The sequence below is a fragment of the Pectinophora gossypiella genome, chromosome 4 (assembly GCF_024362695.1).
Source record: "Pectinophora gossypiella chromosome 4, ilPecGoss1.1, whole genome shotgun sequence".
Taxonomy (NCBI): domain Eukaryota; kingdom Metazoa; phylum Arthropoda; class Insecta; order Lepidoptera; family Gelechiidae; genus Pectinophora; species Pectinophora gossypiella.
In genome coordinates, this window is record NC_065407.1 from 3,376,749 (window position 1) to 3,391,860 (window position 15,112).

General features: G+C 38.8%; 1 protein-coding gene across 4 annotated transcripts in view; it reads left to right on the forward strand.

Annotated features, from left to right (window-relative positions):
• Window positions 1–15,112, forward strand: part of LOC126366186 (phosphatidylinositol 4-phosphate 3-kinase C2 domain-containing subunit alpha) — a 52,848-nt gene that overhangs the window by 16,801 nt on the left and 20,935 nt on the right. For 2 of the 4 annotated variants that reach the window (XM_050009171.1, XM_050009172.1), the window contains exons 6-14: window positions 730–874; window positions 3,317–3,513; window positions 3,805–3,895; window positions 4,667–4,810; window positions 5,589–5,677; window positions 6,308–6,548; window positions 7,200–7,372; window positions 7,861–8,074; window positions 14,801–15,005. In XM_050009171.1, the coding sequence (XP_049865128.1) occupies window positions 730–874; window positions 3,317–3,513; window positions 3,805–3,895; window positions 4,667–4,810; window positions 5,589–5,677; window positions 6,308–6,548; window positions 7,200–7,372; window positions 7,861–8,074; window positions 14,801–15,005 (1,499 nt within the window). The remainder of the gene's footprint in view (window positions 1–729; window positions 875–3,316; window positions 3,514–3,804; window positions 3,896–4,666; window positions 4,811–5,588; window positions 5,678–6,307; window positions 6,549–7,199; window positions 7,373–7,860; window positions 8,075–14,800; window positions 15,006–15,112) is intronic. The other 2 variants (XM_050009173.1, XM_050009174.1) reach the window with 2 other exon arrangements.

Genomic DNA, 15,112 nt, shown 5'->3' on the forward strand with positions numbered 1-15,112 from the left:
ACTGCTCTTGAGATAAATTAATAACTCATTGTTGCAAATCCAGGGTTCAAACCAACGCTCCCCGATTGAGAAGCAAACCGGTGTACAACAAGACCAGAGTGTCGCTTTTAAATTATAAATATCTTATGTTTAGGTCACTATTTTTTGGGTCAAATGGGAACTGTGTTTTCATGATCTTAATAATGAACGGCCATTCACCTAACTAGGCCTAGTTAGTTGAAATTTGTAATTGCATACCAAGTTATTTTATTTTAATTCTCATGATCCTAATTACTTATATTTAATTACGTCAGTCTTCTTCTTATCGTGTGGGTTGTGAGGTGGAATACCAGCCTCATCAACCCTGGTGTCAGGGTTACTATTGAGCCGCCTAATGCCCCTGACATGGCTCATGTAACGACTACTTACTTACATAGTAGTAACCGGGACTAACGGCTTAACGTGCCTTCCGAAGCCTGTAATGTTCTAACCAAACTAGGGATCTCAACTGGACCACAGAGGCCGTTATTACGTCAGTAAAATAGATTTATTCACAATACTCGACTATTCTAGCGTTTATATTATCATCCATCCCGTATCACAGAAGACTTATCTTCCTAGCCTATATTGTCCTACTGCTGGGCAAAGGTCTCTCCTTCCTTCAATCCAATCTGCAACATTGAGATCGCCACGCCATCTCTTTCGGGATTTACCTCGTCCAGAAAACTAACCATTTTTTTTTAATTTCAGTCGAACGAATCAAACGACACAGTGGGCAGTTTACCGAAGTCACTAAACCTGATCGACTTCGGCGGGCGCGGTAAGGCGGCAGGTAGCGTAAGAGTCAGTGTGCTTGAGGCGTTTGATCCGCTACTAACTGAGACCAACAATCCTGGTGAGTGGTTTGTGTTACACTCTCATTGTCTTCACGGACATGCGTGATGGAAAGTAAAAAAAAAAAACATTTCATGGCTCTGAATCGCAAGAACAAAACTTAATTTTGTATTAGTTTAACAGCTCTGCAATATGTGCAGAAAAGTCAGTGGCGGCCCTAGCAAAATATTTAGGTGGTGCGAGACCTCACAGTGGCGCCCCTCAAAAGTGCCACCGAAATACACCTACCTAATTAAATCTTTTAAAAATGTCCTTTACGGCCACCCGTTAAATATATGAGTTTTATGTGGCCGCTGTTTTGTGTGCTCAATCCAGTTACGCCGCTGTAGATCCGGGGCTGCCAACCAGATTTTGCAAAATGGCGCCGGTGCGATCGCACCGTTAGCACCGCCCTAGGGCTCCCACTGGAAAGTGATAGAATAACATAAGCTCTATATCCAGGGGTATCGACTGTATCCTAATTAGGGTAGTAAAAGCTAGTTTTGAAACAGTCAATATTAAATAAAATTAAGTTTCTGCCTGCCAAAATCGGCACCGGTGTAAATATAAAAATATTGTACTTGGAAAAGCGTTTTTTACCTTCTAAAAACAAATAAGACAACTAAATACGTATGTGCATTCGTATTCTAAAATTTTAACAGAATTTGGTAATTTCTGTTGCAAATATTCTTACGAATTTTATGACATTTCGTATACATCTAACTATCGGTTATGTAAACTCATAAATATTTTTAAATTAGATTAATATTTGGAAGCCAACAATTCTCAAAAGCAGTCTTTTTCGCCAGACATATTTTTCTTTTCCGTCGCGCATACATTTCTTCTGGTCAAGTTTGTATTTTATTATTGTGTAGTGTTTAACATTTATATTCTCACTAAATGGCACTAGAAATATAATTAGTATTTATATTCTGCCTTACTAATAAAAAATAAAGAACTTTGAACGTATATGACTGCCAAGTAAAATTGAATCCAGTTATCAAACATTCACGGCTTGCTATTTTTTTTTGGTAAGGCACATTCTGTGAGAATTAATGTTAAGGCCTATTTCAGTTTTTGCGGGCTTAGCACCGTAAGCGCGCGACTCTTTCTCGCCTCGACATACGTCACCCGTCACTCTCTCACAGTACTGCACAGAAAGAGACAGACGATCTCTGTCGCAGCGAGAAAGAGTCGTGTGCTTACGGTGCTAGGCCCGCAGGTTTGTAATATCATTCATGAATTCATTGTTTCTACCAAAGTGAATTTTGTGGCTAATGTGTTAGTGTGATCAACTAATTGTGAATCTCAAAAAGTGAATATTGGGTTAATATTATAATTTCACTTCAGTTATATGTAAAAATATGGAAAAATTTGTTTCACGGTTGGGCTATGAGGAGTTTTCCAGTAGGTATAGTAATTTTAGTTCTTTCAATATAAGAGATGGCGCTCATATGACTTTTATTAATTTATTCAAACGAATAAATGAAAACAACTGAAACAGTTCATTTATTTGCATCATTCGCTATAATTTAAGTGATTAATGAATACGAAGAAAAAAAATACTATTTATAAACAGTTTTGTAGTTTGAAATTTTTACTATATTATCGATTAACTTCCCTTTAAATATGGGAACGTTAAATTGATATTTATATATGACATAATTGCCATCAGAATTTTTCTAAATTGATGTGAACGCCATCTCTGTTTAATGATGGAACTAACTGGAAAACTGTTCATTGCGATTCTCTTACGTGAATTTTAAAATGGGACATACAAATGTTACTAAAAGGGTTTGTGAAGAAAAGAGTGGGTTTTGTTTTTTGCGTTTTATGGTGTGATTTGTTTTTTTCTATTTCACTTATTAATGTCATCAAAATGATCGTGCTAAGTAATTCATAAGGTTAATACTCATTTGAAACTCATGTAGAATCATTTAGCGAGCTAATACTTTACAGTGTGGCTAAAACCGGTGACGTACGGTCACGAGCATTAATATGTATACATTTTGGTACCATGTCACAATAACTTTTTTGACAAATTGAACTGTAAGTCTCACTAAATGTCAAATATGTTAGTGCGACAGAGTCCTAAAGTGGGTACATTATATTGCTCATGACAGTACATGGAGATGCTCTGAGGGATTAAAAAGGCCACATCGAAGCAGCTCATCCAAAAAGCAACATTGCAATTTGACATAAACTAAGTGCGCAATGCCAACAAATGTCAAAAGCAATATTGCTTTTTTACTTCTGAAAAAGCAATATTGCTTCAATGTGGCCTTTTTAACCGCCCCGGTTTTCATTTGTGATTACATTAGTTACTACTGCTCAATATTGTGCAAATCAGAATCAGAAACATAAGGAAAATTTTAACAAACGAAAAAAATATTTTTGTAAGAACATTTTAAAATGGTTGCCTAATAGCGCCTATAGTCTAATAAAAATGTCTATATTGCAACAGAATACGCAGTAGCAAGCGAGTGCTCTAGCAGTGTGTATGAAGAGTACGACCCTCTAGAATTCTTATACGGAGAGACAGAGATGCGAGATGCGCCCGTATACGCCACCATAAGTAAGAAAGAGAGCACACTACCGTCGCCGCCGCCTAAGTCGATACCGTCCGTGCCGGCCGTGTCCAAGAGAAATACTAATACTACTGTAAGTATTAATCAATTTAAAAATGATGTTGTTTTAATAATTCTCATATCCTAATAACAAATATGGCGCCCCAATATCAGTGTCATTTTTTTTTTATTTAATGGCCTGGTTACGCGAACTTTAAGCCAAGTCTTAGTTCACCGTTGACATTTCATAGAGATAGGAAACTTTGAACTTATAAATAATAATTACTGTAAATAATGAATTATGAACTGTTTTTATTGATAAATTTTGAAAGAGGATTTTTTCTAACAAGAAATTGCCGTCCTCAAATTTATTATATCATTTCAGAATAAGCTGTACGACTGCATAGTGAAAACTCGGTCAAGAAATTACGACAGCGAGCACAGAGCGTTTTTGAAAATGGTTCTTGACGTTAGAAGTAAGTACTTGATACTTTCTTTTGTAACAGTTAACGTGCTCTGGCTTGACAAGAGCTGCGGGTTCAAGTCCTGTCCGAGTCAGATATTTTCGATTTAATTTTTATCTTTGTCAGTTTTGTTAGTGAGTGCTATAAAATCTAGATACTCTAAATAAGTCTTCTCTGAAGATTCTACATCATCAACAACCTATGCTTGTCTAATACTGAACATAGGCCTCTTTTGTGGCACGCCACCGAACTTGGTTCTCGGATTATCTTCTCCAGAGGCTGCCAGCCACCTTACGGATGTCGTATCTCTCTCTAGCCCAAGGGCGTCTTCTACGTTTGCCAAGACGCGGTCTCCACTCGAGTCCTAACGACGTGAATCTTCTTATTGTGTGGGTTGTGAGGTGGAATACCAACCTCATCAACCCTGGTGTCAGGGTTATTATTGAGCCGCCAAAGGCCCCTGATATGGCTCATGTAACGACTACATACTTACATCAGTAAGTAGTAACCGGGACCAACGGCTTAGCGTGCCTTCCGAAGCACGGATCATCTTACTTTCGGACAATCAGGTGATCCGCCTGTAATGTCCTAACCAAACTAGGGATCACAAAGTGATTTTTGTGATATATCCCCACCGGGATTTGAACCCGGGGCCTCCGGATCATGAGCCCAACGCTCAATCACTAGACCACGGAGGCCGTTACGATGTGGACGTAGGACGTAGGATCACCTACGTTAAGAAAGAACGATTCGCTACAAAAAACCCTTATATTTTTTTTGCAGAAAGGTTCACATACTCCGATGAGAAGTCGAACCCGGGCCACGTGATCGCGGCTCGCTCCGGCGGCAAGTATCCGCCCAACACCAGCATCAAGATACTGGTGCACCACGCGCACACTGACGAGCCTATTACCTTCACTTCTGATGGTGAGCGTTTTTTTAAAGTTATTAAGCTAATGGTGCTAATTCCAGTACACACCATCCAATTTTATTTTAATTTATACCTGTCATTTTCTTATCTTATCCGCAGAAAAGAAAATTGACAGGCATTAATAATATAATTTGTGGAATACACGTCAATTTTATGCAGAAATTTAAACAACCTCAAAATTTTACATTGGCCAATAACCCGATCGAATTAAGTTGACAGCACACGTCAAAAGGTATACAAACAGCGAGATGCCTATTTGATTCGCCCGGGTTATTCGTTCATTCATTCATTTGATTTTGAAATTAACAGCTGTCAATCATCCGTCCCTTTCGTTTTCGGTGGATAAGAAAATGACAGGTATAATTTAAAATAAAATTAGGAAGTGTCTGCAGGAATCCGGACCCATAATGGATTAGCCGTCTTACTAAAAATAATTCGACTGAACTTTGCTTGGCTGTCAAATATTTTTTATTGGTAAGGCAGGTAGGCGGTAGTTCTCTAGTGAAGTTGCGTTTTAATTCCGGAAATGTTGTGCTTTTACATTTTGCTTTCAAAGCGAGCGTTTATATCCTGTGGCAAGTGAGCGAGAGGGCACTATACAGTAACTAGCGCAGATGCAGAGCTAAAACGAGAGGTTAACGAGCTTTATGCTGAATTTCTCTACAATTTACTGCCATTGCAATTTACTGCTTGATACAGACATACCCGACCGACTATCATCAACTCCCAGAACAAGTTATAAGTTCTTAATGAATGTATTGTTGTTTTTCGCAGTGGAGTCAACTGTAGAACATGTGATATTAACTGTAGTTTGTTCTCTCGATGAAGACATAAGAGAGGACATGTCTGGATATATGCTGAGGGTAAGAGTTGTTCGTTTGTTGTTTTTTTTATAATGGCCAAGTATGTTGACTCGGTTATGCCTGGCGGTAACCATAGAGAAGCCCTAATTGCAGTAGCAACTGATAAGAAACGCAATGAGTCAATTTAGAATCACTTGCGACTACCATACTGGCCTACTAAGTTGTTTGTTGTGTGTAAAAAAGCAATTTGACGTCATAAAAAAGTGACAAAATGTCGCATTTATTATTAAATTTTTATAAATTCATAAATAAGTTTAATAGAAAAAAGAAAACGTTTTTTGTCATATTTAGGTCTTTATTTGGTAATAAGAATTTCATAATTTATCTTTGACCTAGAAAACTACTCAATATGCCTAATTTGCTAAGGACTTACAGGAATTTACCACAAAACTTTGTTTAGTACTGTTAAAGAAGAATGATAGACAAGGAAAAGTGAATCCAATTTTCAAATAATTCGATTGAACTTTGCTCTTTCATCCTCATGTGACGATTATGTTCTTAGTTGAAAAATAATAAATAACAACATTTTTCTTTGATGAATTCTTTTTAAATATATGTTTATATTTGAAATATTGTATTGCGGTAGAGCCGTCTTGTTGTAACAATATCTACATTCGACTTGTCTTTCAGGTATGGGGTGCTAAGGAATACCTAACCCCGGGGAGTTCCCTAAGCGAATACGATTACATTCGCGAATGTGTGCGACTAGAGAAAGACGTGCGTCTATGTCTGCACGAAGGAAGAGACACTTCTCTGGCGAGATCTGAACGCGACGACGTTAGAGACTCGCACCTAACCCTCGACGATCTGATGCCCAACCATAATTACGCCACGCCGATGCTGTCCTTTGATAACCTCTCTATCTTGCTTGGTAAGTGTAATTTAGGCGCACTTGCAACGCTCTACAGAAGCGACAATATGGCGCTACAGTATACCGACTGTATCGATGCAAACGCGCGACCGTGTCTTGGACGACATCGAGAAGAATGGAGGGAGGGCGCGTGGGTGGAGAATCGCTTCTGACTGCGGTTCTAAACGCAATTGCGTTTGCATCGCCACAGTATCGCGTTTGCATCGCGCCTGACTCGTGGTTACGCTGGTGAAGGCACTCAAGCAAACACGCGACAGCATCACTGCAAAAAGTTGCCGTGGGCGAGGAGCCTTACTTCTTGCATAGCAAGACTATAACTTTGCCCGTCTTGGCCATTCCGTAACTGCCTCGGTCGACCACGCATTATGAAATGATTGGAGGTGAAAAAAAAAAAACTAATTTTGTATTGTATGAGCGTATGATCTTAGCAGGGTTACTTTCAACTAATCAAAAACAAATTACTATAGAATTTGTACTGAACGACACGCTATGACATTAAAGAAAAGCATGATAAAATATGAACTTATTGTTGCGTTTTTCGTGTTTGAAATAAGTTACCTAGGAAAAGTATTTTTTTTTATCAGTTAGTAATTTGCTTTTTTATAATTTATCTTTGATCTAGGAGATTATCTAATTATGACCATTTTGCAGAGACCCTAGAAGGCGAGTTGTCGCGCGCAATAGGCGTGACGGGCGCGGAGGGTTCGTGCTCGCCTAAGGCGGTGTTCCAGGCGGTCAAGGCCATCTGCGCCCTCGCCGGCGGGGTCGAGACGTTGCATCTCACGCATGCGCTCAACGCCTTCGCCCAGAGTTGCACTTCACAGGTGAATGCCCTCTTTATTATGACTGTTTTTATATAGAAAACACGTAAATGTCCTACCGAGGCAATTCAAAGACACGTTAACCCAAATTCATGTCTTAGATTGGCAAAATCCATCATGTCACCATGTGGTTTATAAAGCATAGATATACTTACTGTAATTGGCTCTCTGTTGCTATTTTTAAGTCTATATGGTCTTCCGTTTTGCAAGCTGTTAGTTTTCCATGTAATAAATAAATTTATATACTTAATGATTATACTTAATGGTACTAGTTTTCCATGTAATAAATAAATATACTTAATGAATATCAGGTACTCCTGATACATTGATGACTCCTTCAACTCCCATGATTGTTAAGCCCGTTAGGGATCACGGTATGCCTTTATGTATTTACGTAGAAGTAAAAAGTTACTGATTTTATACGTGGTATATTATACGATTCTAGTAGAAAAAACTCTTGAATGACTAAAACAATGGCTTCATGTTACCAGGGCAACAGCAACGTGGTGACGCCGGAGATCCACGCAGACAATGGCCCGTACTGCAACGTGTCGATCCGATCAGCGACGGCGCGAGAAGCCGTCGCCATGCAGTGTGGCCGAGTGAGGGACGCGGTCCGGTCCCTCGTGGCTCTATACAGCAGAACCAGGCTCTTGGACTTCCAGTTGGCTGAGACGCATTACCTCACGCCCAGCAATGTTGACAGTGAGTACATTGCAATACTTATACATCATCATCTCCCTAGAACTATCCCGTTTTTCACAGGGTCCGCTTACCTAACCTTAATATATGACAGGTCCGGTTTTTTACAGAAGCGACATTATTACAGTAATTAGAAGGTTGGGATTTATCCTACGTGTTTAGATTAAAGACAAAACGCGTCCTAAGTGCAACCGGCTTATTGTTTGCACCGGTGTAAGTACGACCAGGGCCGGATTAATATATCAAGGCCCCTAGACAAATCGCCTATTGAGGCCCGATTATCCTTTTCAATCTTTCTAAATAATATTTTTTCTATCATAAGCTCACGACTATATTCACAATTGGGCTTGTTAGCTACATCCATCGCAAGATGAACTAAATACCTTCGCTTCACTGGGCGTTCTGCTACACCAGCGTGATAGAAGTAAACAGCATCGCAGTATTTTTTTTCTAGCACAATGTAATATTCATAAATGAAACAAACTTTAAATTTAATAAAAATATATCTGCTCGCAGGGCCCCCTATCTTCTACGGGGCCCGAAGGTAGTTGTCTATATCACTTATTGGATAGTCCGGCCCTGAGTATAACTGATTAAGTAATCTGATAAATAAAACGTCAGTAAATATTATCGTTATGCAAGAACAATTACTTTCAAGGCTTATTTATATCCGATCATATCGAGATAAATACTTAAGAACGTAGAAAACATAATTTGAAATGAGAACAACAATTAGTATTTAAAACATTTACTTAATTCATCATCAGTTAATCTCGTCAAACTTATAGATTCATCCCATAGCTTTTTGGACACTTCTTCGTCATATGTTTGCTTTGCAGGTTTCGTTACTTTGCATGTGTAGAAGTATTCTCCAGTAACATTCATAGCATCGCTATCTAAGGCTACGTGAATGGCTGTTTGTGCTCCGTCCCACGCTGAAGGATACGCGTATTTCATAAAAGACTTCATCACATTAATAAATGGCCCACTTGCAATATTCGTCACCACCACACCCGGGTCGACCGTATTCACAACCACGTGAGAACCTTCCAATTTCTTCGACAGTTCTCTAGAAAACATAGCCACACATAACTTGCTGTTGAAATAAGTTTTTGAACTCGCTTTCTCCATACTTCCAATCGTGACAGTACCCATAGAATGAGTTTTCGAAGATGTATTTATTATTCTAGCCTTCTCTGTTGCCGTCCCAGTCTTTATCAAAAGTGGGAGTAATAATATTGTCAGTAAAAAGGGACCAAAGTAATTCACTTGCATGACGAAATTGAGACCATCTTCGGTAAGATTATTTGGCCCTAAAACTCCAGCATTGTTTACTAAAATGTGCAGTTTTTCTTCTGTCTTCAATACATCTTCTACAAAATTCCTGACTGACGTGAATGAGGCTAGATTTAGTACTTTAAATGTTACATTTTCATTGCCAGTGTCTTTAATGATTAGTTTCCTGGCGTCGATGCATTCTTGTTGGAAAGGGCATGCGATGATTACCTTGGCTCCTCTTCTTGCCAATTCTTTCGCTATCTCCAGGCCTATTCCGCTAGTACCACCGGTCACAATGACAGTTTTTCTGTCCACTCTGTTGGTCGATTTGCATCTTGTAATTGTTGTTTTATAATACAATCCAATGCAGGCGACAATTGCGATACCTCCTATGAATATGCCGATTATTACTGAAATTATTATGATAAATATCCGCCACATTGTGCCGGTGGTGTAAGACCGAATGAGTCGTAACTTTTAAGATTGATAAATATATTTGTAATGATAATTTACGTATATCTTACAGTGATATGCCGTTCTCGGGAATGTTCCCACTTTGGGAACGATCAAGGCAGTAAAATGGCTCAAAACTTATGTGAAAAGAGCTTTATTCCTTAACCTTTCGGTAGATAAGACCAGAGTACAAGAAAGAACAATTTGAAAAAGAAAAGCTGCCAGTGCCTTTACCATTAAAGAGTTTTTACAACGGAAACATTGAGCCGTGGTAGCCCAGTTGGTAGAACGTTTGCCTTTCACTTTGAGATCGCAGGTTCGAATCCAGCACTGGCCTAAACCAATGATCGTCGAATTTGTTTTCGAATTCATGTTTGAATTATAAATTATTATTGCATGCTCAGCGGTGAAGGAAAACCTCGTGAGGAAACCCACATTTTCGAGAAATGCATTTTCGGAGGTATGTGACCTAACCTGTATTGGGCTGGTTTTCCCTTCGCGGGTTGGAAGGTCAGACAGGCAGTCGCTTCTGTAAAAAACCGGACCTGTCAAATCTTCAGGGTAGGTAAGAGGACCCTGTGAAAACGGAATAATGCTAGGGAGATGTGACTACGGAAACATTCCCGGGTATGGCACATCATTGCTTGCCGTTATGGGGTCTTGATAAAAAATGCTATCTTGCCATTACATAATAGTTTGTCTTTTTATACATGTACTCTTTCAGCATAAGCCAACAAAATTTCTACCGTCGAATGGTACAAATGTCAGGAGTCACCAAAAATACGTAATTAGTACCATACTCTGGTGTATGTAGGACTGATTACGTAATCTGTTAAAAATAACGTGAATAAATATTATTACTGTAGAAACTAGCAAATTGACGGCCACTTTCATTTATATGTGATCAGATCGAAATTAGTAAGGATGTATCAAAACACATTTAAAATGACAACAACTATCAGTATTTAAAACATTTACTTAATTCATCGTCCGTTAATCTCGTCAAACTTATAGATTCGTGCCATAGCTTCTTGGAAACTTCTTCGTCATATGTTTTCTTTGCAGGTTTTGTTATTTTGCAGGTGTAGAAATATTCTCCACTAACATTCATAGCATCGCTATCTAAGGCTACGTGTAGAGCTGTTTGTGCTCCGTCCCACGCAGAAGGATATGCGTACTTCATAATAGACTTCATCACTTTACTAATTGGTCCAGTTTTAATGTTCGTTATCGCCAATCCCGGGTCGACCGTATTCACAACCACATGAGTACCTTCCAGTTTCTTCGATAGTTCTCTAGAAAACATAGCCACACATAACTTGCTATTGTAATAAGTTTTTGAACTCGTTTTCTCCATACTTCCAAGTGTGACAGTACCCATAGAATGAGTTTTAGACGTTGTATTTATTATTCTAGCCTTCTCTGTTGCCATCCCAGTCTTTATCAAAAGTGGGAGTAATAATATTGTCAGTAAAAAGGGACCAAAGTAATTCACTTGCATGACGAAATTGAGACCATCTTCGGTAAGATTATTTGGCCCTAAAACTCCAGCATTGTTTACTAAAATGTGCAGTTTTTCTTCCGTCTTCAATACATCTTCTGCAAAATTCCGAACTGAGGTATAGGAACCAAGATTTAGTACTTTAAATGATACATCTTCATTGCCAGTGTCTTTAATGATTAGTTTCCTGGCGTCGATACATTTTTGTTGGAAAGGGCATGCGATGATTACCTTGGCTCCTCTTCTTGCTAATTCTTTCGCTATCTCCAGCCCCATTCCGCTAGTACCACCGGTCACAATCACAGTTTTTCTATCAACTCTTTTTGTGGATTTGCATTTTACAATTGTTGTTTTATAATATATTCCTATGCAGGCTATAATCCCGATGCTTGCTAGTGATATGCCAATAATTACAGCAATAATTATAATAAATATCCGCCACATTGTTCCGGTGCTGTTGCGATGCCCTAACTAATGGGTTGATAAATGCGTTTGCAATTTATACGTCTTCGCTGTTGTGGGGGTCCTGATAAAAAAGGCATTCTCGCCGTTACATTATACTTTATACATTTTGTGTGTTTTCCCCTTAAATCCTGAATGCTATCTTAAAATGATGAGTCGACATAATCACAAAATTATATCGACCAACATTACGAAATGACGTTTAATTTATTGATAAGTTTGTCGTTTTCTCTTGTCATCTTGAATTTTAAAATAAGCTAATCTGAATTATTCTTCCATTTTTGTCCTCACTGCATGCATTTTTAAGAATGTATACTTCATATCTGTGTCCGTTTGTTCACATCATGACACATTTTCTTTTGATAATAAGTTTTTTTCGTGTGCCCTAGGAATTTTCTTTATATTTAGGAAGAGCTTTTGCTGTACAATAATGATTGGGACTTTTCTCTAAACAAAATCGAATATGGAATGTGCAATTTTAGGGTAAGATAGTATATACGAGTATCTGTGTAACAAAAGCGACATCGTATCTCATACATTGTTAGAGGTTTAAGCGGTTATTATCATAATTAAAACCCAAATACCCGATTCTTACCGCGTTACGGGTTACGGGAGTCTCATATCCCTGATTTTAACGCGGTAAAAATCCGGTGTTATGTTTTAATTATCGTAACTCATTATAAAACATAGACATATTTCGACAATTTGTAGAGTATGTCCATGTTTTTATCTACCGTATGTTCAAATAGTCATTTTTTCGATGGCGCACAAGTCGCATAACGTCTTGAGAAAGCTCGCTTTTTCTGTATTTAGTGTTTGCATATTAACCACTTTTAAACTTTTATCCATCACAGTCATTTTCTTATGTTTGATTATAATCCATAAACATTCTGATAACAAAAGCGCACAATATCGTAACTAGCACGGCACACGTTATCACAGTTATCAGTGTAGACATGGTCTCAAGTCGCCGCTGCTAAGTGGACTAAACAAAGTAAACAAGTCTTATATTGTACGCTGTTAATAAGGTATATATAACGGTGACTTATACTTGGGGCATATTGCCTATAGTAAAGTGAAGAGATGTTGTGCATTTATTACCGTTCGGATACACTTCATTTATTTGTACCTTTAAAAGATCCTAATAAATATTTTTTTAGTTTTGATTAGTCAACACAACGTGGATCTTGGTCTCCGATTCGATATGCAGTATTTAAATCCAATGTAACCTTAAGATATAAGAAATCTATTACTTGCAAGGAAATAAATTGAATTAATACAAATATTGAATAAAATATGTAAGGCACGAAATTCTATTCATGTTCTCTCGTGTGTCTCGTGTAACTCACAACTAAATCCTATTAAAATCCTATAAAATATTGTGCCTGGAAATCAAGGCTTTCCGAGGATGTTAGTTTCTTATCCCAATGTATCGAAATGTAACGGGTAGACCCAATAAAAATAAACCATTATTGGAATCCACAAACTCAAAAGTCAATGACCCTGTGTTGCCCAAAAACCGGACCTGTTCACAAAACTGCATTCGAACCTTGTAAGATCTGCACTTTATTTTTATACTCGATACAAAAACCGCACACTGCCTTCATAACAACAAAAACATTGACAATGTCACATTGGTTAGCGTGCTCACACATAACCTTTATAAAATGTGTGACCGTTTGACATAATTGTAGATAATTGGCGATGAAGTTGATCTGTGCTTCGGAAGGCACGTTAAGCCGCTGGTCCCGGTTACTACTTACTGATGCAAGTTAGTAGTCGTTACATGAGCCATGTCAGGGGCCTTTGGCGGTTCAATGGTAACCCTGACACCAGGGTTGATGGGGTTGATAATCCACCTCACAACTCACACGATAGAAATCGATCAAGTTATTAAAAATTGATTCTTATTTGTGTCAAAATCTACTACAGTGGTAAAAAGATAAATGCGTTAAATGTCGCTATACATTGGCCCCGATTTCTGCAGACAAATCCTAATTTTATTTTAAGTTATACCCGGCATTTTCTTATCCGCCGAATAGGAAAGGCCCTGTGTTGAAGTTTTTCTTGCAGCTTCCTTTCACCGGCTATGCAGGTTGCGTGACGCAGTAGTTTTAGGCGGATGAGACGTTCGTTATGTAAAAAAAAATACGATTCAAAGTGCAACTGTGTTAACTTAACAAAGAAATACAGTTATGGTGATTGACGTATTCAAGTTTATAATTGATAATTACATGAACTATGTTTATGTATCGAGTATTTACATTTATAATCGACGTTGTATGCACTGATTCGTTCGAGTATGGGTTACGCGTCGCCTGAGACGTTTATCTACGCCGACAGCATCCTCTGCGTCTTTTGTTTCAAACCCAAGTTAACGAGTCGCGTGCAGTAACACATAATATGTAGTGATAACAACCTCCGAGGTCTAGTGGTTAGAGCGTTAGGCTCACGATCTGGAGGCCCGGGTTTGATTCGATGGCGACACTTTGTGAGACTGTCCTTTGTTTGGTAAGGAGTTTGCAGGCTTGTATGGCGATAAAAGCCTGCAAACTCTCTGCAAACTGGACAATCAGGTGTGATTGTCCGAGAAAGTAAGATGATTCCGTGCTTCGGAGGGCACGTTAAGCCGTTGATCCCGGCTATTAGCCGTACAAACACGTCCATCAACCCGCAGTGGAGCAGCATGGTGGAGTATGCTCCATACCTCTCCGGTTGATTGAGGGTAGGCCTGTCTCTAGCATTGCGAAGTATACAGGTTGTTTGTGTTTTATGTGTGTTTGTATTACTGACGACGCTGCAACTTTTATTTTTGTCGTAAAAGTTAGATGATTTCGTGCTTTGAAGGCCCGTTACGCCGTTGATCCTGGGGCACTAGCCCAAACGCCTTTACCAACTCGCACTGGAGCAGCGTGGGAGATTATTTTCCATACCCTCTCCGGTTGATTGAGAGGAGGCCTGTGCCCAGTGGTGGGGCGTAGGTATATAGGCTATTTTTGTTATGTATTTATCGTCATCATATTTATTATTCACAGAAGCGGTCCCAGCGCACACGTGCGTGGAGGCGACGCTGTTCTGCATTGAGGCGGTACACTGTCTACCCCTCTGTTGGAGTCACGACGAATACATGTTCCACGGGCAGGTGTACCATGGCACTCGTCCTCTGAAGACCTTACACCTCACGCAGTCTTCTAAGATCGAGTGCGCTGGATTCTACCCGAGAATTATATTCGATACTTGGTAAGAGCTTTATCAATTCCAAATAAAGTCAAATTCATAACGATACTCTTTCTGAAATAAATGTACATGAATAAAGTACATCAACTATTTATTATTGTAATTGACAA